Source organism: Suncus etruscus, chromosome 9, assembly GCF_024139225.1.
Source record: "Suncus etruscus isolate mSunEtr1 chromosome 9, mSunEtr1.pri.cur, whole genome shotgun sequence".
NCBI classification, from domain to species: domain Eukaryota; kingdom Metazoa; phylum Chordata; class Mammalia; order Eulipotyphla; family Soricidae; genus Suncus; species Suncus etruscus.
Genome location: NC_064856.1, coordinates 46,422,946 through 46,447,542, shown reverse-complemented (window position 1 = coordinate 46,447,542; position 24,597 = coordinate 46,422,946). Strand labels below are relative to the sequence as shown.

Sequence of the window (24,597 nt, the reverse complement as noted above, 5' to 3'; positions counted from 1 at the left end):
AAAGAAGGGCCCTTCAACAACCACATGCAAAACAGAACTCAGACCCCTTTCTGTTTTTTTGTTTTGTTTTGTTTTGTTTTTGGGTCACACCCGGCAGTGCTCAGGGGTTATTCCTGGCTCCAGGCTCAGAAATTGCTCCTGGCAGGCACGGGGGACCATATGGGACGCCGGGATTCGAACCGATGACCTCCTGCATGAAAGGCAAACGCCTTACCTCCATGCTATCTCTCTGGCCCCTCAGACCCCTTTCTAATGCCAGGCACAGAAATCAAACTATCTAAAAGACCTCAGTAACAGACTAGAATCCATAAGTTACATACATAGAACTCTCTTCATGTCATGATATTGAAGCTCAGGCATGTAAAGAATGTAATGCCCTAGGAACACACACAAAAAAAATACAATACAAATGCACTCTTATGTTCATCACAACACTATTTACAATAAATAGTCAGAATTTGGAAACAACCCAGAATGCTGACAACAGATAAGTGGCTTAAGAAACTGTGGTACATCTACACAATAGAATAACTATGCAGCTGTTAGGAAAAATGAAGTCATGAAATTTTCCTATATGAATAGACATGAAAATTATTATGCTGAGTGAAATGAATCAGAGGGAGAGGGATAGACATAGAATAGTATCACACATCTGTGAAGTATAAGAAAAATAAAAGACAGCGTGTTAATAATATCCAAAGACAATAGAGATGAGGACCGGGAGGACCAATCCATGATATGAATGAAGCTTGTCCTAAAGAGTAGTGTGTGCAGTTAGAACACTAAATGCACTGCAACTACCAAGACAATGATAGTTGAAACTGATCACTCTTGACCAGAATTAGGTGCTGAAAAGGGATAAAATGATATGTGTGGCACCCCCTTATTGACAATGGTGCAAATCACAATGTCAGAAGGGAAAGAGAGTGAAAGAAAGAAGCAGAATGCCTGTCCCAGAGATAGACAGGGGGCTAGAGGTGGGAGGGAAATAAGAGACACTGGTGGAGGGAAAGTTGCACTGGTGAAGGGCAGTGTATAGTCTATGACTGAAACCCAAACCCAACTATGAACATTTCTGTAACCGTGGTGCTTAAATAAATTATAATTTAAAAAAATGCAATGTCAGAACTTAGTAGTATTCTAAGTTCCTTCCCACCAGGGAGTTCCTTCTTCATTCTCCTATATTCTTTTTTTTTTTTTTTTTTTTTGGTTTTTGTGTCACACCCGGCAGCGCTACGGGGTTTCTCCTGGCTTCACGCTCAGAAATTGCCCCAGCAGGCTCGGGGGACCATATGGGATGCCAGGATTCGAACCAACGACCTTCTGCATGAAAGGCAAATGCTTAACTCCATGCTATCTCTTCGGCTCCATTCTCCTCTGTTTTTTAAAAAAACTTCTCTACTTTTTGGGCCCAGAGAGATAGCACAGTGGTGTTTGCCTTGCAAGCAGCCGATCTAGGACCTAAGGTGGTTGGTTCGAATCCCGATGTCCCATATGGTCCCCCGTGCCTGCCAGGAGCTACTTCTGAGCAGATAGCCAGGAGTAACCCCTGAGCACCTCCAGGTGTGGCCCAAAAACCAAAAAAAAACAAAAAAAACCCAAAAAAACAAAAAAAAACCTTCTCTACTTTTAAAATAAAAGAATGCAATGCCACTGGCCAAACAAGTGGAGGCAAAGATAAACAAATGTTGAAGCAAGCAGGAAGGCAGGTAGGAAAGGGCCCCTCCCAGGGAAATAAATTCTTAAGATAAACTAATGTCATTCAGACTGCATGAGTTCATGAGAAAATAGAATACAGAAAAATGCAAGCCACTGCCAGGGTGCAGGGGAAATGCCTCACCATTCTGGGTTCTTCTAGGGCTGGATAAATTATCAAAACAGCAGAAGACTGCTAGCAAAAAAAATCAAGCTAATAACATGAGATACAGAAACTAAATTCCGTTTTGTCTTCCCATAAAATGCAGGTTTACCTAATTTAAAGTATTACTTAGTTTTCAAGTTAAGTGGACAATCACGGTATTTATTTTTCTATTGTCCAGAAAGCCTATCTTATTCACCTATCTAGTTTTTAGACAAAAGGGGTTAAACCAGGAGTCTCAAACTCAATTTACCTGGGGGCCACAGAAGGCAAAGTCGGGGTGATCCTTGAGTGCAAAGTCAGTAGTAAGCCTCGAACATTGGGGGTGTGTGACCCAAACAACTAAAACAAAACAAAACAGAAAAAGATTCCTCTAGGGCAGGGCCACAAAATGTAGTACAGAGGGCCGCAAAGCAGGGCCGAGAGTTTGGGTTAAACGATCCTAACAGGGCAGTGTTAAAAGCACTTCTCATGGTGCTTGCCAACAATAGGTTCCCAGTAAGTGCTGCTCCCCAGCCCCAGGGAAATAAATGACTGTCATGGAAAAAGGTCAGAAAGAAAGGAAAGGATGGTTCATTTCTGTGCAGTACTACTCATTCTTCACAGTTGTTTAGTACCTGACAAAATTAGTTTTCTCTAACCTTTGAACTTCAGTCAACATTTTGGCATGAGTCTGTGAAGTGCATCCAAACTAGCTCTTGCTTCACTGAAATGAACCTGGTCTGATCTGTAGTCCTGTTCCTGTGAACAGGACTGGCTCCCAATGTTTCTGTGTATGGTCAAACTTTCTCATGTTAAAGACTAAAATGGCAAATAATCTACTTACAAGTATCCTCAGCACCCCTACCACATAATAGGACTTTGATGAGAATCAGATAGTGATTTTTTTTTTTTTTACAGTAAAACTAAATCAAGTGCTGCTTCCCAGGGTGCTGAGACGATTATACACATCCATATATTAAGGAACTCTGCTTGGATTATTTAAAGCTAGTAAAATGAACTGTCCCTTTTAAAATCCCATTGCTTGGTCTAATTATTTTTAAAACAGTACAATAACAGATGACAGCAAAGTAAGAGACAAACATTAGCTGACTTGTAATATATTTTACAACTGTTAGATGCTATTAGTTTGATTTATTCCCAAGTTAAAATGTTGACATATGAATCAAATTAAAACTACTTTAAAATGATGAACCCAAGTAAAAAACAGGATTCAGATTTCATGCGTTTTATATTCTTAATGATTTGACTTAAGATGTATCCTTATAATAGCTGTAACTTGACTTTAATATGGCTAGCTTTCAAATTCACAGTAGTTAGGTAGTATTTCTTGTTGTAAGATATTGTTTTTCCTATTTAAAAATACCTTGAAAATTTATGTTGCTGAGAGGCAAACCAGAAATGACTTTGTAAGACAAACAGTGCTAGCATAGTAATTTTCACCAGAAAAGCAGGCTTCACAAATATTTAAAAGCTGAATCCAAGTCCCATTTCGTGGTTGCTGGGGTAAATGGTTTTCAGTAGCGCTCAGGACTGCAGAAACAGCCCTGTCTTTCAAATAGGAAGAAAGGGAGGCAGTATGACCACGGAGAGACCCTCTTCCACTCAAGGGTTAAACACTAGCGCCAGTAACAGAATCAACAGAAATGAGATGGGTCAGGGGATCCCCTAGCTGTACTATAGCAACAACTCCTAAATCAATTCATTTTTGATTGAGAAGATAATTGAGAGAAAGTTTCAGACTTTGATAACGCTTGGAGTCAGCATGAACAAATATCCCCACATACTGCCCACAAATGTTTTCATAAGTAAATGGATATTGAAGTAGGCTAGAATGGAGATGGGGGGAGGGAGAACATATATTTATTTTCCCCCTGAAATCTACAACAAAATTTCAATGACTATAATAGACCAGGGGTTCCAAACTTATTTGGCCTACTGCTCCCTTTCAGAAAAAACAAATTGTCAGTGTTCCCCTGGAAATCAACCATCTTTAAGTGAATAAAACATATGGTGCCTCCAACTGTACCTGCATCTAAAGCTGCAAACAGCCCCCTTTGGGGAAACTCCTTTGAACAAAACTTGCTCTGCAAGGTCCCCAAGGGAGAGTGCCTAGAGAGATCTCCATTTGTGCCCATGGAAGCACCTAAAGTAGGCAGACTTCCAAGGTGGGAATGTGATCCAGGAGTAATGTAGGAAAAGCTGGGTGGACACCCATGCCCTAATCCAGTGCTTCTCAATTATTTTCTGTCATGCCCCCAGGAAAAAGAAAACATTTTTGCGCCCCCCCCCCCGGGAGACTGTAAATAGCATCTTTATTTAAAAAAAAACTTTAACCTGCAAAACAAAAATATATAAAATAATTCGAGCTAATTTTTTTAATCAGAGGTGATGTCTGGATTAATGGCTACAATGAGCACGTTTTGTAATGCATAGCTTTTCGAAGCAGGGTTTGAAGCAGGACACAGCAACTCTCAGCTCCAGAGACATACAGAGATATAAACACGGGGCTTAGCTTGTTATGACAGTGTTTGCTGAGGTCAAACGTGCTCCCTTTAAGGAGACTCACGCCACCCCTGGGGGTTGCACCCCACTATTTGAGAACCACTGCCCTAATACTACAATAGAAGGCAAAACAGTAAGAGTTTGAACAAGGCTATGAGCCCCTGACACCAGCACCCAACCTCTCATACCTAACCAATGGCAGAGCTGGTGGATGCTACCTGGTTTCATCCTGCTCAGAGCCAGACCCAGGAAAGCCTGAGGAGGGAGGGCTCAGCCAGAGAGACATTGTTCCAAGTGTGAGCTATAGAAGCCATACACTCAACCCTGCCAGGAAGGGGAACTACATGATGACAAATGAAAGACACCCCAAAGTGAAAGCACCCTGCAAGTGAAGACCACCAACCTACTGGGCCCCTCCCAGCCTGAGAACATAGACCCTTCTCCCTGCCAGCTCTAAGGCATGTGCTCTGGTGGCAATTGGGACAAGCTCTGGTTCCTCAAAAATCGCCTCATCTGGGCTTCTCATCACTGTCCATACATGCATGCAGACAGTGGCCTAATGGAACTAGAAACAATGGGCCTGAACCCCTGGCCACTGTTCAGGAACACACATATGAATCACAGTGCTACCAGATACAAGGCTCTTGTCCAATGACTGTAGCCCAGGTCTGCGTGAACTCAGGATCACAGTGAGGACCAGGCAACTAGCTGTCCTGGTCTGCTCAGCCTCAGGGCTACAGCTAGTGACAGATGCTTGAGGCAAAAAAACTTGCAGTCACAGTCCAGGCCTGCTCAAACTCAAGAGCTAATCAGGGCCAGGCACACATGACCTGCTCCCCACCCAGGACTGTTTGAACAAAGATGCCTAGCCCCAACCCAGGGTCTAATGACTCAATGGGGAAGTGAGGAGTCCCCTTACCTGACCAAAGGATCAAGACAGCAGCCAGGAAAGAACTAAAACAAGAGAATACTCAAACCATCTGAAGACTTCACAGCAACTGCTGAAATGATGTCCACTAAAATGAGGTGCTTAAAGGAAAAGTACTTCAGCAAAGATAAGAGTTTACACAGAAATCAGAACTCTGGGCCAGAGCAATAGCACAGCGGTAAGACAGACCCAGGTTCATTCCCTGGCATCCCATATAGTCCCCTGAGCCTTGCCAGGAGCGATTTCTGAGCACAGAGCCAGGAGTAACCCCTGAGAGCCACTCGGTATGGCCCCCCAAAAAAACCCAAAACAAAAAGATCAGAACTCAAGTACACAGCAAAGTGAAAACTTCAACAACAACAGTAGAACAAAATCAAAACCGAATCAGTGACTTAGCTAATAAAGTATCAGAAGGCAACTCAAAGTACTCACAAAGAGAAAGAATTAAAAATAACAACAGGGGCCAGAGAGATAGCATGGAGGTAAGGCATTTGCCTTTCATGCAGAAGGACAGTGGTTCGAATCCCGGCATCCCATATGGTCCCCTGAGCCTGCCAGGAGCGATTTCTGAGCGTAGAGCCAGGAGTAACCCCTGAGCGCTGCTGGGTGTGACCCAAAATCCAAAACCAAAGCCAAAACAAAAAACAACAATTGTGCAGAAGAGATTGTACAGGCACAATGAAAGTTACCTGGGTTCGATCCCCTGCACCACATGATCTCCTGAGCATTTCTGGCTGTGGCCCATACACTGCCAGTTGTGGCACTAGAGACCCTCAGCACAACTGAGGTGGCCCAGGTAATTCCTGGCACTACATAGCCTGAGTGGCCCTGCTTCCTTGAATCCTTGCTTTGAAACATCTGAGCTGAGAACTGCCTTCAGGGATCTAGGGACTTCTGAGCACCAATTGAGAGCCCATCCTACAAAAATAACATTTAACATAAGAGTGATTTTCAGCAATGTAACATAACAACATTGGCATCTTGAATGTTCCAAAAGGTAAAAAAAAATTCATATTCGAAGAAAAAAAAATAGGTGAAAAACTTCACAAGCTAAACCAGATACCCAGCCCCAGGAAGTTCATTGAGTCCCAAACAGAATAAACCCAACAGAAGAAGCAGTGTCCCGGGGAAACAAACTGTAGCCTTTGCCACAGAATTGAGGATATCAAAGGGCATCAGGCTGAAAGGGCCCAACATTTTGCAGCAGAGGATTACTTTGGTAGCAGGTATGGCATGGAAACACCAGGGCATGGTGCCTCTAAAACATACATTTACAGAATGTATGTTTTACAATAATTTACAATATAAATTTTGTAAATCTACAAAAATTTACAATAATTTACTATAAGCCAGTGTCATCTCCATATTAAAATATAAATTCACAACACCAGCAGCAACAATAATAAACCCAGTGAGATTCCTTGGGCATGTTCAATTAAAGAGGTTAAGGGCCAGGATGTAGAACAGCAGTGGAGTATGTGCCTAGAACATTGAGGTTTGAGCCTCAGTTCCATTAAAAAAAAAAAAAAAAAAAAAAAGCAAAGGAGAGGATCCTAAAAAAAGGCAAGTGAAAAACACATTTAGAGGGACTCCCATAAAGCTACTAGCTATTGTTTAAAAAAAAAAAACGCTAAAAATGTGAACAAACAAACAATAACAAAAACCCCTGTAGAGGCCAAAGGGAATGCTATAATGTATACCATGTGCTACGGGAATATTCTGCACAGAGGCTATCACTCAGATTTGAAGGAGGAATGAGAGCCTTCCACACAAACAACAGATAAAGCAATTCTTCATCATTAAAGTATTACTTCAAGAAATACTAAAGGGACTTCTATAAAAGGAAAAAAAATTCCTCTTGGAATTAGTAAACTCTCGAGGACATAAAATGTGGGAGAGGAGAGAAATAATGAGGACTATTTTTAAGCTCACCAATGCTTTTCTTATCTTTTTGCTGTTTAGAAAATTCAAAGTTAGTTTATGTTTTTTTCCATTCTAATGATTTTGCCTGGTTCTTTTAAAATGAATCTTATGGACCCGAATGGTAGCACAATTGATAGGATGTTTGCCTTGCATATGGCAGACCCAGGTTTGATCCCCAGCATTACAAATGGTCCCCTGAGCACACTGCATGGCGTGGGCCCATCTCACAATAAATGAATCTTATTTCTGAGGTTGGAAAGACATTATAGCAGATATTGCAGACAGTTTACCTAAGTTCAATTCCCAGTATATTAAGAGTTCCCCCAAGGAGTGATCCCTGTGTGTAGAGTCCTGATGGCTGTGGCCCTAAAACCAAATCAATCAATCAAACAAAAATTTTATTTAAAATATCTTATTTCTCAGTTAAAAAAATATTTTAGGATTCTTCATATACCCTTTCATTTGATAAGCTGGTAGACTGTAGTTTTTAACAAAGTAAATTCATTTCATCCAAGATTTGAATTTACGCTTACCGTGATTCCTTAAAAATCTTCTAAAAAAATAAAAATAAAATCTTCTAATATTTGGGAGTCATAGTGTGAGCACCAACTTAATTTCTGATACTAATAACTTTGTATCATATATTTTCCCCTGCCTTTTTTTTTATGGTTTTTTGGGTCACACCCGGCAGCGCTCAGGGGTCACTCCTGGGTCCACACTCAGAAATCACTCCTGGTAGGCAAGGGGGACCATATGGGATGCTGGGATTCGAACCACTGTCCTTCTACATGAAAGGGAAACACCTTACCTCCATGCTATCTCTCCAACCCCTATATTCCCCTGCTAATTTATCAATTTATTGACTTTATTTCCCACTCAATTCTTTCTACACAAATGTAACTTCTGCTTGCTTCTCTACCATCCCAGGTGAGGCCTGTCTCTGGCTGACATCACTGAGCCTATTCTGGACCAGGAGGCAGAACTCTTCTCTACCAGGTGGGGCCAAGCAGACTCTACCCCTAACCTGCACCATAACAAGGTGCTCCTGAAGTGCTCACACTACAGGTCACACTACAGCTCCTGAAGTGTGTGGCTCCTTAAAGGCTATGTGACAGACCTACTTAACAAATTACATGCTGCTCATAGTTACTCTTCCTGCCATTCTGTGAGGACAGACAGAGAAGACAGAGAGCAACCTCCAGTCTAATCCCTCAACATCTTCCAGGGTGTTTAACTCAAGACGAACCCCCAGCACAGCAATAACACTAGAAAACCAATGGGGAAATCATAGAAGCTTGCCAAACTCAATGTGTAAAAACAATTATCACTGAAGACATAAACAGCACTAGTAAAACCCCAAATAGTATCTTTACTGACAATTTGATGAGGATGTTCAATGAGTTCAAAGAAATGATAGCACAGGTAGTCTGCAAAGCACAAAAAAGTATGAGTTTAAATGAAAAAACTACTACAGTCAGAAATAACAGAAATGAAGAGCATGGAAGGTGATATAAAAAAAGTCAACAGAGGGGGCCGGAAAGCACATTTCTTTACCTTTCTAGCATTTCTAGCATAGCAGTATGGGCATTTGCCATGCACAAAGCCAACCTAGGACAGATGGTGGTTCAATTCCTTGCATCCTGTATGGTTCCCTCAAGCCTGCCAGGGGCAATTTCTGAGTGTAGAGCCAGTAATAACCCGAGTGCTGCCAGGTATGACCCAAAATCAAACAAACAAAAACCCAAAAAAACACAACCAAACGAAGCCAACAGAAGCTCTGAATAGCAGAATACCAGAAGCTGAGCAAGATTAGAAGAAACTTCTAGAAAACAGCAGAAGGTGGAAAATAATAAAAAGAAATGAAGAGTATACCAGAGAACTATGGGATAGCTCAAGAGGAAAAAATACAAGAATCACCAGAGTCCTAGCAGAACAGGAAGGCAAATGTGAAGAAATAGTAGTTGAAATCATCAATAAGAACTTTCCAGAGTTGAGAATTAAGATTCATGAAACTATAGTAAAATTATTTAAAAACAAACAAACAAACATGGGGTCAGAGATAGACATGGATTCAACTCGGGTTTTGGGAGGGCGTACACCTGGTGATGCTCAATAGTTATTCAGAGCTCTGCACTCAGGAATTATTCCTAGCAGTGCTTGAGGGACTAGTTGGGACACCAGAGATTGAACTCATATAGACCAGGTGCTAGACATGTGGCCCTACCTGCTGTATTTTTGCCATGATTTTTTTTTTTTTTAGTTTTTGGGCCACACTTGGTGATGCTCAGGGGTTACTTCTGGCTCTGTGTTTAGAAATCACTCCTAGCTTGGAGGACCATACGAGATGCCAGGATCAAACCCGTGTCCATGTTGGGTGGCTACATGCAAGGCAAATGCCCTAAGGCTCCAGCCCCTTTGCCATAATTTTTAATTGTTCCTGTTATTTCATTTATTCTCTCAGACAAAAGCTAGCATGAAAATAAAAACCAGGGGCCGGCGTGGTGGCGCTAGAGGTAAGGTGCCTGCCTTGCCTGCACTAGCCTAGGATGAACTGCGGTTCGATCCCCCAGTGTCCCATATGGTCCCCCAAGCCAGGAGCGACTTCTGAGTGCATAGCCAGGAGTAACCCTTGAGCTCACCGAGTGTGGCCCAAAAACGAAAAACGAAAAACCAAAAAAAAACAAAAAAACAAACAAAAAAACAAACAAACAAAAAAAAAACAACCATAATCATGAGAAGGAAGAGGTAGAAGTATACAATGAAGAAATATTGTAGGAGCAAGAGAGGTGGCACAATGGTAAGGCATTGGCCTTGCACACGGCTGACCTAGGATGGACTGTGGTTCAATCCCCGGGCATCCTATATGGTCCCCCAAGCCAGGATCGATTTCTGAGTGCACAGCCGCAAGTAACTCCCAAACATCACCGGATATGGCCCAAAAAACAAACAAAACAAAACAAAATATTATAAAATAAATAATATGAAGGAGAAGCATGTTCCTTCCTCCAACAAGTCCTGGCAACTCAACCAGCTTACCAGAGCCTTTACCTTTCTAGCATTTAACAAAGTGTCTTGAACACAGATGGATCTAAATGTCTGGAAAACAAATGAAGTGCCTTGACTTATTAAGCAACCTCTTAAATGTGCATTCAGTCATCCCCAAACCCTAACAAAAAGCCTTAAAGTAGAAAAAAGATGTGAAATAAAACTACAATGATGGCACAGGCATTCCCTTCTGGTCAATGTGCCCTGAGAAACTCATGTTCTTACTGTACAGGCAAGCTGGCCACTGATTGCTCTCTTAAACCTTGGGGCACATGAGCTAGTCTCATCTTTAGGGAGTCAGTGTGAAAGAGCATTAGAAACATGCTCTAATTTAATTTCATTAAACATGAAAACCCAAGTCATTCTAAAAGTAGTCTGTTAAGGTTCCAAACTTTCAAGTCTACTAGGTGGTCAGAGAAACCAGTACCCTGAAGCAGGCAGTCCAGTATGTAAATGAGCAAGGAAGGAGCACTGCTCTCAAAGACAAGAAGGAGAGCACAGACAGGGGAGGAGACAAGTCCCAGGAGCCAAACTTCAGAAAGCAGCAATAGCACAAGAGCAAAAATCGATTCTGATGCCTGGGCTCCAGGACCAATGAACTCAGAGTAATTTTCCGACAATCTGAAGAAACAAATCTAGTTCCTCTCCCTGGCCCCAAAGATTAAAAACAGAATAATTCCAAATGGTATAAAACCCATTTTTCTTTCCAATGTGATTATACTTATTAGGCAGCTTGCCTTAGCTTGTCTTGAGGTCAAACAAATAATTCAATTTCGTCTTGGGGTGAAAAGCACCCCAAGGTGCTTTTAATCATTTATACCCACGTATGGGATTTCCTTGGTGATAAAGCAGATAGCTCCAGATAGATAATTCTTACAGTTTATCACTGATATTTTTTACTTGTTGAGTCTCTGCTAATCATTCTTTAGAAAAATACCTTTAAATGGTACCTGCTATTCATTTTTGATATCCAGTACAATTTAGATTAAGGAATTAATGTATTAACTCATCTAAGGTAGACAATTATTTTTCACTTCAGTAGCCAGAAGAATTAGAATACAAAGAGAAAAAAATGCCTAAAAGAGATTTTTTTAATATAATTTATGTTGTTATTATTTTATCTTTGCTGACTTCTTTGAAATCACATATCCAGATGGTAATACTCCCACTTAAAATGTTTAACAAAGCATTTACTATGAAGAAAGATAGTATTTGGTTATTAATTTGAAAGACTTCAACAAATTAGGACTTTTCCAGTGAATACTTTTCAGTGATGTAAAGAAGCCTTATTAAAAGTTGGACAGCAAGGAAAGAGAGAAAGCAGTTATAAATGAAGCTCGATAAAAACATTCAAATGTATAAATTAGGATATTAGTAAATAAATAAAATCTAAAAAGCATCACTCATCAATATATTACCATAGAACTGGCTCATTATTTTAAATAGACTGTCACTTGAGATATGAAAGGTTTTCACCTGCCTGTCAATGATAACATTACATTGTATGTGACAAGCTGGTAGGAGCTGGTAGAAGCTCAAAACTGACTGCAGAACAAATATTTCAACTAGACGTCTTCTTGAAGATATAAAAACTTAAATCTTTTCTCGGGGCCAGAGAGATATCATGGAGGTAAGGCATTTGCCTTGCACGCAGAAGGTAGGTGGTTCGAATCCTGGCATCCCATTATGTCCCCTGAGTCTGCTAAGAGCAATTTCTGAGCATAGAGCCAGGAATAACCCCTGAGCGCTGCCGGGTGTGACCCAAAAAACCAAAAATAAAATAAAATAAAAATGTATATCTTTTCTTATAAAAAAAAAAAGGGTTTTATTCAAGATCTAAAGATATATTCATATGCATACTTTCCTATTTTAATTTCTATTTAAAAATATGATTTATACCCAAAAATGTTAACCGGGAGCTGGATTTGCCCAAAAGGCACCTGAGAAGCTTTACCCATCTCTAGATCATCACTTCACAGTCCTGTGAAGCAAAGCAAACAGAACAGAGTTAGAAATCTAGTCACCATGCAAATTTTGCAGCTACAGGACAGAATATCAGACATTTGAATGCTCTAATTTATTTTTTTTTAGGGATTGCTCTTGACTAAATTTCAGGTTCTGATCAAAATTGTGTAGTTTAAACTGAAAACAAAGCCTCAGACAGAAAATAAGAGAAAAATAACCCTGCCCTCCTCCCAAGATAAGTAGGACAACTTACTTCAACTTGGAAAAGCTCCCCCGCACCCTCACAGTCGTTCGATGTGATGATTGGAGTGTGGATGTGCATGAAGCCGCTTTCCTGGAAAAGGGCAGTACAGCTTGTCAATGAAAACAAGTCCGGAGCAGACACCTCGCCCACTATTAAAATTGCACTGAGATTGCCTCTTAAATACCCCTCCAATAAGTTCAAATGCCTCCCTACCCCCCCCACCCCCATAAAACAAATTCAGAATGAATTGAGGACTTTGCTTGTACAGAAGCACAAGCAATTCTTGTTCTTTAAAGGTTCTGTTTATAAGACCATATGTTTGGGAAATCTAACTTTATACCTCTTCCAAATGTATATTCCTATACCACACCCACCGCCTAAGGGACAATATCCCTCCACTGACACACACTACCCGCTGCAGTCTTCCAGATCACTCTCCTATTCATCTGTTTTCATCTCTGGATTTGGTACTAATGATCAAGAAATGCAACATGCAACATGAAATGAAAATGAAAGCATTCTGTCATTGAATTTCCTGATGCTCCCAAATTTCCTACTGGTCCCTGCTGGTTTATCAGCAGATTGATAAATTATGGAGTCCTGGTCTCCTCATTTCAAGGAACAAAGAAATTGGGCCCAGAGAGATAAATTGTCACTGAGGGGCAGAGGCCAGATACACTGTTTTCAGAGTGAAAGTCGGATCTTGTCTGTGGTTTTTTTTTTCCCTACTGAAATAAAAAGCAACTCCTTATTTAATGTGGAAAGAAACTCCCAACCATTGCAAGTTATCAAGAAAGAGAAAAGGAACGACAAAAGAAACAGCACAGAGAGAGAGAGATGGTGTTTCATACTCATCATCAAAACCAGGGTGCAGCACACTTCTGAGAGAATACTGGGGTGCATGGGCTCTATCTCAGCATTCTGAGCAGCAAATCCATCCTTCCCCAGGTGCCAGTCATAGTTCCTCAGTAAAGGCTGAGGCTTCTCCCATTAGTGAACCACAAAAGCTGTGGCAAGTGGGACTAGAATGACCCAGCGGCTTCCAATCTATGCTTCCTGCTTCTGCAGATGGACAGAGGCAAAGGGACATACTTGGAGTAAGTGTGGCAGGATCAGGGTGGTGGTCTCCAGAGAGAACTTACCACAAAGAGCAAACAGTGTGTGTTCAGCAGAAATTTCTCATTCAATCTCAAAACCAATAAAGAAAAGTTAATCTCTGCAACACCCGACTTTGGCCTAATTCTGCAGGACACTGGGGCAATGTGAAAAGTCTCTTCCTACCAGCAGGCTCCTAGAATTTGTTCCTTCTTCCTAAAAGCGTGGAATTTAAGTATCCTGGTCATGATACAAAGTAGCTATTCAACTACTGGTCTTATGATGTAGACTCATTAAATATTCAAGCTATGAATTAGGAGCCGCAGAAACTCTTTAAATCTGTACCAAATTGGGGGAACATGCCTCAAGGTCCTGCTTCAAGCCCATTCCAGGGCACAGATGAAACACAATCAATAACACTACCGCATAAAATTTTTATCTCCTTGCAGCCAGGAATTATGACATGAATCATTTATTCCTCATGCATGCAGGCGGCTCTGCGCATGAGCGCAGTCAACAAAGAAAGGAAGTGACAAATCCAAAGAAAACTCGGTGGCGAGGGGTACCGGGAGGGAGGAGGAAACTCGGGCTAAAAACAATGACCAAAGTTAGAACTGGTCAAGTGCCATAAGAAACACTGTAAATCTCATGAAAAGAACCATATAGGACTTAAAAATAAATCAGTGAACTAGGCAAGAATTGTTAACACTTGAATTATGTTCCATATACCTTTAAGTATTGCCAGCTTTAAGTCAATTGAGACCAGCAAGACTAACAGTTTAAAGCCTGTAAGATCACCCTCAGAGGCCATACATGAGAGTACAGCTAAAACTATCAGGCAGCAAGAACAGGGTCCAGCAAAGGAGAAAGTAGGAAGAAGATGGTAAGAGAGAAAGAACCTTACAGCAGCCCTGATGAAACTAGATCCACTCTCCCATGACAAAGGGTCCTGATGAGACACACAAGGACAATACACAGGCCAGAGAGGAGACATGAAAACCTCAATTTTCAGATTCCATCCATCATGTACACATAAGTTTAACTCAAGACATCTCTCTCTCTCTCTCTCTCTCTCTCTCTCTCTTTTTTTTTGGTTTTGGATTTTGGGCCACACCTGGCGTTGCTCAGGGTTTACTCCTGGCTGTCTGCTCAGAAATAGCTCCTGGCAGGCAGGGGGGGGGGGGGGGGGCGGGGGGAGGGGGGGGGGGGACACGACCATATGGGACACCGGGATTCGAACCAACCACCTTTGGTCCTGGATCGGCTGCTTGCAAGGCAAACGCCGCTGTGCTATCTCTCCGGGCCCAATCTCTCTCTCTTTCCATAGATTAAATATTTTTCAACAGAACCAATTCAAAAGAAATGTGACAGAAATCACAAGCACAGGCACAACATTCAAAGCCCAGATGAACTGAGAAAGGAGACCCTGAAACCCATAGATTGGCCACGGAAACTCAAAGGCATGGTGACCCTGCCACTCTCCAGGTTGGGGCAGTGGCACACTACTGGGCAAAAAGTTTTGAAGGCAGCATAGTCTAGTCTCAAAGCAAGACCCTAGGCTCATTAGGAAGAACAGAAAGGGCTCAATTTAGGTCAAGGCCAGGGAAGTATCATGGAACAGCTCTGTAAATGTTTCTACCAGAAACAGGATAAGCTGGTGCCTAAAGGAGGCACACTCAGTGATTTGAGAATCTTAGCTCCTCTAAATAATTCATTCCTTAACCAAAAGCAAAATGCTGAGAGTCTGCCTCTCCTTCAAACTCAGCAAAAACAAGGCAAAAATAACTTAAAGTCTTTTTGAGAGCCAAACTTTAGTACAGAGCAAAAGGGGTCCATCTTATCAGCAAACCAAGTCATTACACAAAATGTGTCTGATACTAAAACCAAAAATAACTCTAGATCTCAAGAGATGACTGAAAGTCTCTAGTCTTTGTGAAGCAAAACCCAAATATAAATGAGAGAACCAAAGATTCTGAAATTTAAAAAAAAAAAAAGGCCAAATTGAAGTTTTGCTTGTTTTCCTGGAAGGTTGGTGGGGAGGGGGACTGGGAGGCTGGGCCACACCTGGAAATGCTTGGGACATACTCTTGGTTCTATGTTCAGGGATTACTCTTGGTGGAGCCCAGGCAACCAAATGTGATATTGGGAATCTAACTGGAGACAGGGTGCATGTAAGGTAAGTTTAACCCTTATACTATTTCTCCAGCCCCAATATAAAATAAAATTTTAAAATAGTTTTATGTGGCTGAAAAAATATTATGATCGAAGTAGACAGTTATATTTACTTTTTAACTGTAAAGAAGACTTGAAAAATATAGACATGATATCTCCTTCTATAAGGTTACTCGTGTGAACTATTTAAAGAAACTGTTCGAGTAAAATGTATTGAATCATAGTAATGCTATATAGCATTTGGTACTTTTTCTGTCACTTGCTACCTCATGTTCTTTAAAATTTAAGATATAAGATCAAATGTAAAATTTTCATAAATTTAAAATCCATCACAACTATAGAAATATGGGGGTAAAGAGCACAGAGGGGACCATATAGTGCCAGGGGTTAAACCAGAATGAACTGCATGCAAGGAACGTACTTCACTCTTGTATACTCTTTCTGGCCCTCTCATCTTTCCATTGTTCAGATATCTGAAAGCGTCCTCAAGTATGAAGTAGGTAAAGAATAGTGGTCAATACCACCACCTAGTGTCCAAATATTGAAAAAATTTTCAGAATTAAAACAGGTCCAGTTATTAAAGCTAGAAAGGCCAAACTTTTTTGTGTGGTTCATTACTGGAAAGTCATAATTAAGCTGAACGAGAGTTTATAAAAGCACCCAAGGGCAACCTATGGGCAGATACAGATGGTGGTCTGTAGTTTTCATGAGAAAAAAGGATCTGGGAGGAAACTGCAAGGCTAGAGAAAGAACCATCTTGAGAGCAGAGAAAACAAACCTGATACTCAGGTTGGAGATAGGCTCCCACGAGACAGATGTAAAAAGTTGGAAGCAGCAGATACTCAGGGTTGTGGGATACAATTAATAATAACTTTAAAACTTTATATATAATTAATGATAACTTTATCTTTCAAATTTAATGCAATAACATTGTTGTTTTATTTTCCTTTGTTTATTCGAAAGTGCAAGTATGATGTTCTCATGCTGCTTCAGAAGAAATGAACTCAACAGTAATTTTTTTATTTCCATTTTTTACTTTATTCTTTTGGTTTTAGGGCCACACTCAGAAGTGCTCAGGGCTTACTCCTTCCTTGTTCCGTGGCTCAAGGATAACTCTTGTCAGTGCTTGGGGAATCAAGTGCTGGGATTGATCTCTAGGCCAAATGGAGTACTGGGATTGACTCTGAGGACAGTCACATACAAAACAAGCACCATACTTGCTTGCTGTACTATCACTCGGCCTCATACAGAAGCTTTATAAAGAACAACATGATAAAACAGAGTTGACAGTGCATAAATTTTTTGTTTAAGAATCATACCCAGCGGGCCCGGAGAGATAGCACAGCGGCATTTGCCTTGCAAGCAGCCGATCCAGGACCAAAGGTGGTTGGTTCGAATCCCGGTGTCCCATATGGTCCCCCCGTGCCTGCCAGGAGCTATTTCTGAGCAGACAGCCAGGAGTAACCTCTGAGCACTGCTGGGTGTGCCCCCCCCACAAAAAAAAAGAATCATACCCAGCAGTGCTCATAGGTTACTCCTGGCTCTACACTCATGGATCACTCCTGGTGAGCTAGGGGAACCATATGAGATGCCAGGAATCTAATTCAGGCCTGCTGCGTATAAGGCAAATGCCCTCCTCAAAAGTCACAAATCTGGACTCAATTGGGAAGGGTAGACTATAATGTAATCTCCAAAAATCAGGGGGTTTCTGGAGAAGTGGCATTGCAAGAGTTTCCAGGCCACATGCAATAACACTGTGCTTTTCCTGAGTGGCCTTTTCCTCCTGGGCATGGTCTCTCATTCCTTTTCTACATGGCGGTGAGTCCCTTTCACTTCCTATTAACTCTACTCCATAAAGGAGCAGCTGGAAAGCAAAACTACATGAAACAAAATGCCTTTTTAGTCATTAGATCAGCCTACTTGATGAACACAGACAACTCTTTAAAATTATGTCTACTCTATATGAAGCATATCTCTGTCCACACTAGAGAAATGGAGACCAGATATACCATCCCCACAAGACCCCTCCCCAAACCGAAAATGCAACAAGCCTCATGAAAATGGCTTCCAGATAACTGATGACAAGAGAGCAGAGGACAGTGAGCAGAGACAACAGACCAACAACCCCAGCTGACCCTCCTGATATTTTCAGGCCATACCAGGCAAAGGCAGATGATCATGTGGAACACTACAGACTGAGTTAAGGAGACAAAGATGAGAATCCAAAGAAAGCAGTGTGGCTAGAACTGATAGGACAGAGGACCCAAGGGCAACCTTTGGGCAGATGCAGAAGGTGGTCTGGAGTATACATGGGAAAACAGATCCGGGAGTAAACTGCAAGGCTAGAGAAAGAACCACCTTCAGAGAGAAGAGAAAACAGACCTGATACTCAGATTGGAGATAGGCTCCCACAAGACAGATGTAAAAAGAAGGAAGCAGGAGATACTCAGGGTTGTGGGACACAATTAATCCTACTGAATACTGCTCTAGACGTCAACCATAAACATGATACACAAAAGGATCAAACTTAACAGCACACAAGAATACACTTTAAACAGTACGAATATGCAGTACCCAACAAGGTACAATTCAATAATGCCTAGATATAGGTAGACAGATGTAGGAAAACACCTATAATGAGGAGACTAATCAGTCAGAGTTAAAGGGAAATAAAAAACAGTTCTTACATAGCTATTAAAACTATACAAATAGGGGCCGGAGAGATAGCACAGTGGTAGGGCATTTGCCTGGCATGCAGATGATGCAGGATGGACAGTGGTTCAAATCCACCTTCCCATACGATACCCGTGCCTGCCAGGAGCAGAACCAGGAGTAACCCCTCAGCACGATCGAGTGTGACCCAAAAAACAAACAAACAAACAAACAAAAAATCCCAAAATACCCCACCTACATATAGATATTAAAAAAATAGAGACATGGGAAATTTCAAAAGACCAAATATCTAGATATGAAATTTGTAATAGATGAGAAAAAATGCCCAATAAATCAGGCATTATAAGATTGAAGAAAGAGTAATGAAAGCTATTCAAAGGACACATGATGAGAAAAAAGAATTTTGAAAAATTAAAAAAGTAACCATGGTAATGATAATACTTTATCACTAGTATTATTCAAATCGCCTGAAGTCTCCAAGGAAGAAGTAATCAGAAATATTTAATAATGGCTGAGAAACTTGAAAATGATATACACTTTCAAGAAACACATAGATAGATGATGAATTTTGTGTTTTTAATTCCCATCATGAGAAATAGAAGAAAGTTGTACTGAATCACATCTTCATCAAATTACTCAAATCCTCCCCTTAGGAGAAAAATCTCAAATCAGCTTGAGAGGAAAGTGCCTTAGTGCTTACATAAAACAGAACTTTCCAGAAAATACTTCAGTGTTTCAGTTCTCCAACTTTGACACTTAGATACAAATCCACTTACCCTGAAGAAAGAGTGAATGGCGGCAGTGGCTTCACTGCGAACCCTGAGAATGGCTCCCAGGACATTAGTCCGACACCTGAGGTGAGGGTATTGTCGCAGATACTCCAAAGGATACCTTTCTTTATATTTAAAGGGGAAAGTCTGCCAAAGAAATGGAAACAAATACATTAAAAGCTAAAAGAAGATACAGCTTTGTAAAATTAGTTCCATTTGTTAATGGAATTTGTTTAAAAAAGTGATTATGAAAAAACATTAAATCGCTTTCCTCTTCATTTCATTTTTTCCCCTCAAACATATATTTTCAGTTCTATTTTAATTTTCTCTTACGAATGAGTGGGCATTTATAAATTCAAATGTCATGTATAATATTGCTGTTTCTAAACTTGTGACAAAATCCTTTGGGATTTTTTTATTTTGGGCCACTAGTGCTCAAGATTTACTGTTGGCTCTGTGCTCAGGAATTACTCCTGTTGGACTTGGGGGAACCATATGGGATCCAAGGATTGAACTCGAATGGGTCACATGTGAGGCAAAGGTCATAACCACTCTGGCCCCAACTTTTTTTTTTTTTTTTGGTGGTTTTTGGGTCACTCCCGGCAGTGCTCAGGGGTTATTCCTGGCTCCAGGCTCAGAAATTGCTTCTGGCAGGCACAGGGGACCATATGGGACACCGGGATTTGAACCGATGACCTCCTGCATGAAAGGCAAACGCCTTACCTCCATGCTATCTCTCCGGCCCCTGGCCCCAACTTTTATATTTTGTTCTTTTCTTCTATATTTGCCAATGCTCTTTAAACTTTTTATTGTTGAGGAGTAAGAAGAGTTTGGGCACTGCAGCAGCACTCCAGCAGTACTTGGCCAGACTGCACCTGGCAGTTCAACGCTAAGGCCCAGGGATATGGAGCTGTCAGACCCTCGGGTACCAGGATACAGGAATGGTTCTACCCTCAGAAGCTTGGGGGTCTTCAAAATTGCACTTGGTGGTTTTCCTCTTCATTTCAGAACATAATAGAATATAGTCTACACTCATTCCAACATGTTACCAAAATGGTAATCTTACAGAGATGGAAGGTCTGAATCTGCTATTACTTATGAGCTGTGAAACTTAGGCCACTTACTACTTGATATCACTGCTATTAATCAAATTTCCATTTGCTCTCTAGCACTACTTACACATAAGAAATTACGCTATAGTTATGAAGAATAGGCACTCTAGCAATAGTAGTTCAGAACAGTGTAGATATTATAGATGTTATACACATAGCTGCTATTCAATTTTTAAGACACTAGATGTCTTGGGAACCGGCAGTCATTCATGTACAATTGGCTCTACTTAGCATTGTTTATGGACCTGCTGTCTACAAGCATGAGGACACATCAATAGCTCTCATTCATCTCATAGAGCAGTGCTTAGTCAGAAAATTTTTTTTTAAAAAATTGACTCTTCCTAGAAATAGTTCCACCCTCCCACACTCCTGCTATGAAAAGACAAAAACAAGCCTTTAAATCAAAACTAAAGTTCCAAGGAAAGAAATGAAAAAAAAAAAAAAAAGCTACTTGATCACTTGTTTTTGTTCTGTCTATTCCTTTTTAAGCTTCATGTAACATACTGATTTTATATAAATATAAGAACCACATATAGTGGCCAGAGAGATAGCATGCAGGTAAGGCATTTGCCTTGCATGCAGGACAGTGGTTCGAATTCCAGCATCCCATATGGTCCCCCGAGCCTGCCAGGAGCGATTTCTGAGCATAGAGCCAGGAGTAACTCCTGAGCGCCGGTGTGACACCCTCCAACAAAATAAAGAACCACACGTAACAAAGAGAAATAGAAAATACATAGGAATCTGGGGACTTTTGGGAACTCCTTAATGTCTGAATACTCAAAAAAAAAATGACACTGAAATGAAGAGAAAGAGAAGAGAAACACAACATTAACAACAAGCAACAGAGAATGATTTAAAAGTAGTAAAAAACATGGGTAGAGAGCTAGTAGAGTATATTGGTGCTTGCCTTGCATGGGACTGGCCCTGCTTCTATCCTTGACACCAATAAAAGTTCCCTGAGCACCACTATTGGACACTTCTGAGCACAGAGCCAGGTGTAGCTTAAGCACTTTTGAGTGTGGCCCAATACCCCCACCTCTTCTTCTGCCTACTCAAAACAAACATAAAACCCTATGTTTTGGAGACATTATGGGGATTGGGATGAGAGATATTACTAAAGGTTCCTGGGGACAACCAGGGCCACATCTGGCAGTGTTGGGGGTAAGGGTTCTCTGAGCTATTTTCTCAACCCAATGTGTTAAAATCTGAGCTGTTTGGGTCACACCTGGCCATGCTCAGGGGCTACTCCTAGCTCTATTTTCAGGGATGAGGGATCCCTGTGTGATACCAGGGACAATACTCAGATGGGCTATCTGCAAGCCAAGTACCTTAACCTGTATATGATTTTTCTGGTCCCAATATGGTAAATTTTTGATGATCAGATAACCCTATGAGTCAAACCAAAATGTTACTATTTCCAGACCTAAGTCAAATTAATTTCTATTTTTCAAAAATCTTAAAGCCTGAGCCCTGATTTTTTATGTCAACTAGCATTTTGTTTGTTTGTTTATGGGTCACACCCATAAACACCCAAGAGTTATTCCTGGCAGGCTCGGGTGACCGTATGGGATGCCGGGATTCAAACCACCATCCTTCTGGCATGCGAGGCAAATGCCTTACCTCCATGCTATCTCTCCATCCCCATCAACTAGCATTTCTTAAAAAATTATTCAGAATGACATAATTTTAATTGTCCCATTTTCCTTATGTCTTGTATTTCATTTCTATTCAAAATAACTATAAACCAATCAAATGATGCAATTCCCTCATGCCATCCTTTTCAGTTCAGTATTTCCAAGCAAGTACACCTAAAACAGATTCTACTATCTCATATGTAAATAAATCTCTGCTGAAACCAAAACCACATGATAGCCCCAGATGAGTCATTTCAACTGGTATGGAGTCAGTATCCAGTTAAAGTACTAACTGAACTGGTGATCTGATGTTTTCTCTTGAACTTCATCAGGATATGCATAAACAGCTGCTCTCCACAGAGCCATGCAGAAATGCCTATAAATACATCTAATATGCAATTAAAAAAAAACTTTTGTGTACCTCAAGCATGACAGTAGTTTAGAATGGCATTGTCCATGAGAATTTATATTTTTGTTTGGTTTGCATTTGGGGTCACACCTGGCAATGCTCAGGAGTTACTCCAGGCTCTGTACTCAGGAATCACTTGCAAGGCAAGCACTAAATCAGCTGTATTATCTGGCCCCTCCAAATTGTTCTGCTTGGCCCCTCCAGGTATCTAAGACAAATGGACATATCCTATACATGTGCCTTCCAAAATGCAGCGCTATTTACATACTAGGCTTCTGTGAAGGACCTGAGAAAGGTCAGTGTCACTAGGAATGGAATTTTTCTTCTCAATAAGGGTGACCCTACTGGGCCTGACTTTCCAAGCACTGGATGGCTACCATTGGTGATGCTGGGAGCCACCCTGGCCATACTCAGCAGTGAGGCAGTGGACTGGGCTGGAGAGAGAACAAAGGGTTTGCCCTGTGCCAGGCCCATATTCTAATAGGCAGCTGGCAGACTCAAGGATTGGAGTTTAACTTGAGGTTACTCAACTACTTTCATATCAAGTAGCCACAGGTGGCTCAATGGCTCTTAATATATTAAATGAGACCATTTTAGATCATGCAATAGGCACTTCCAGGCAGAGTTGCCTTAAAGATATTATCTGCCTTAGTAAGGCTCTCACTGCTGTCCCTGGGTATGCCTAGAAAAGCAGCAAATTTCCATTAGGCCAGGTACTATCAAGACACCTAGACATTTTGTGCTCACTTACAACTCAGTCCTGTACATCAATCAATATGTCTTGCTACTTCCTCTACATTCCTAGGGTTCTACAGACTGTTTCAATGATCTTGGAATTCACAGTCAAGTATGTTCTGAGTGCTGTCTTCCGAGTCACAAACAGATTGTTGATATTTTCAAGTAAGACTAACCAGCCTCTCTACAAGTCATACCTTGGCATCACAATTTCCAACAACTTCAAGTTTTTCTGCCTTCAGTTCCACATTTTGCTTTTTGGATGGGCTTTGTACCAGCTGCCCATGAACTTCAACAGAACTTCCAAAAGTAAGTTCTCTAGAGTAGCCAAAAACAAAATAAGCAAGACATAATTACATAATTACATGTAACACTCATTTTAATACAACTCTGGCCAATCGGAATATTAAAAGAATGAATGACAGGGCCCGGAGAGATAGCACAGCGGCGTTTGCCTTGCAAGCAGCCGATCCAGGACCAAAGGTGGTTGGTTCGAATCCCGGTGTCCCATATGGTCCCCCGTGCCTGCCAGGAGCTATTTCTGAGCAGATAGCCAGGAGTAACCCCTGAGCACTGCCGGGTGTGGCCCAAAATCCAAAAAAAAAAAGAATGAATGATAGGGATCAAAGGTAGGACATTTGCCTTGCACCCACCTGAGTTCAATCTTCAGCATTCCATATGGTCCCTGAATCTGTCAGGAGTAATTACAGAGCACAGAGAAAGGAATAACCCCTAAGTGCCTCAGGTGAGAATGAAAATAACCAAATGGGATAAAAAAAAAGAATGAATGACTTAAGTAGAGACTAAAGTGAAGGACCAGGTGGTGGATATGTATCACATGTAGGAGTGATCATGAAAGACCTGAAATGGAAGACTCTTAATTCTGAGCACTTAAAACTTCAGTCTCAGAGTTACAAATCACAGATTTGTCTATAATGATCACACAGGGGAGTAGACCAAGGGAACATGGATGAGGAAAACGGGAAGCAGAGGAAATGAAAAAACAAAAACAAAAAACAAAAAACAAAAACAAAACCAACAATTAAAAATCACTGAAAAACAAAACCTTCCATTCAATGATGTGGCTAGAACACAGGCTTGGTACTGCAAAGACCAAGCTAGCAACTGACAACAAAACCTAGCCCCCACTAATACTTAGCACTCAATAATACTCACCTACTATCAAAGCTTGAATCTGCTACAACTTGAAGACTTTCCAAAGATGAACCGTCATTTATGTGCAGGAATAAGACTTCTTTCTGGGACCTGGCTGAGCGAATCCATCCCTAACAAAGAGAGTATGTCTAAGTGTGAGTTTAATACATTTTACATTTTATTATTTGACATATATATCCATCAGTGACTAAATGACAAAAGTAGGGAAAGTGCTCTCAATAGACTTGTGTTGTTAACAAACCAATTGCTTTTAATTTAGTTATAGGTGCACATGATTGTATAAGACCATCACAGAGATACTTTCCTTCTTTTTATAAAGCTCACCATTAGGAATGATCATCAAATGCTCCATC

At 40.9% G+C, this 24,597-nt stretch overlaps 1 protein-coding gene across 1 annotated transcript in view; it reads right to left on the bottom strand.

Annotated features, from left to right (window-relative positions):
• Positions 1–24,332, bottom strand: part of NARS2 (asparaginyl-tRNA synthetase 2, mitochondrial) — a 143,513-nt gene extending 119,181 nt beyond the window's left edge. Inside the window, exons 1-2 of the mRNA XM_049780421.1 lie at positions 24,245–24,332; positions 12,478–12,558 (exon numbers count right to left, since the gene is read on the bottom strand). Of these exons, the coding sequence (XP_049636378.1) occupies positions 12,478–12,546 (69 nt within the window). The 5' untranslated portion in view covers positions 12,547–12,558; positions 24,245–24,332. The remainder of the gene's footprint in view (positions 1–12,477; positions 12,559–24,244) is intronic.
• Positions 24,333–24,597: the final 265 nt, after the last annotated feature.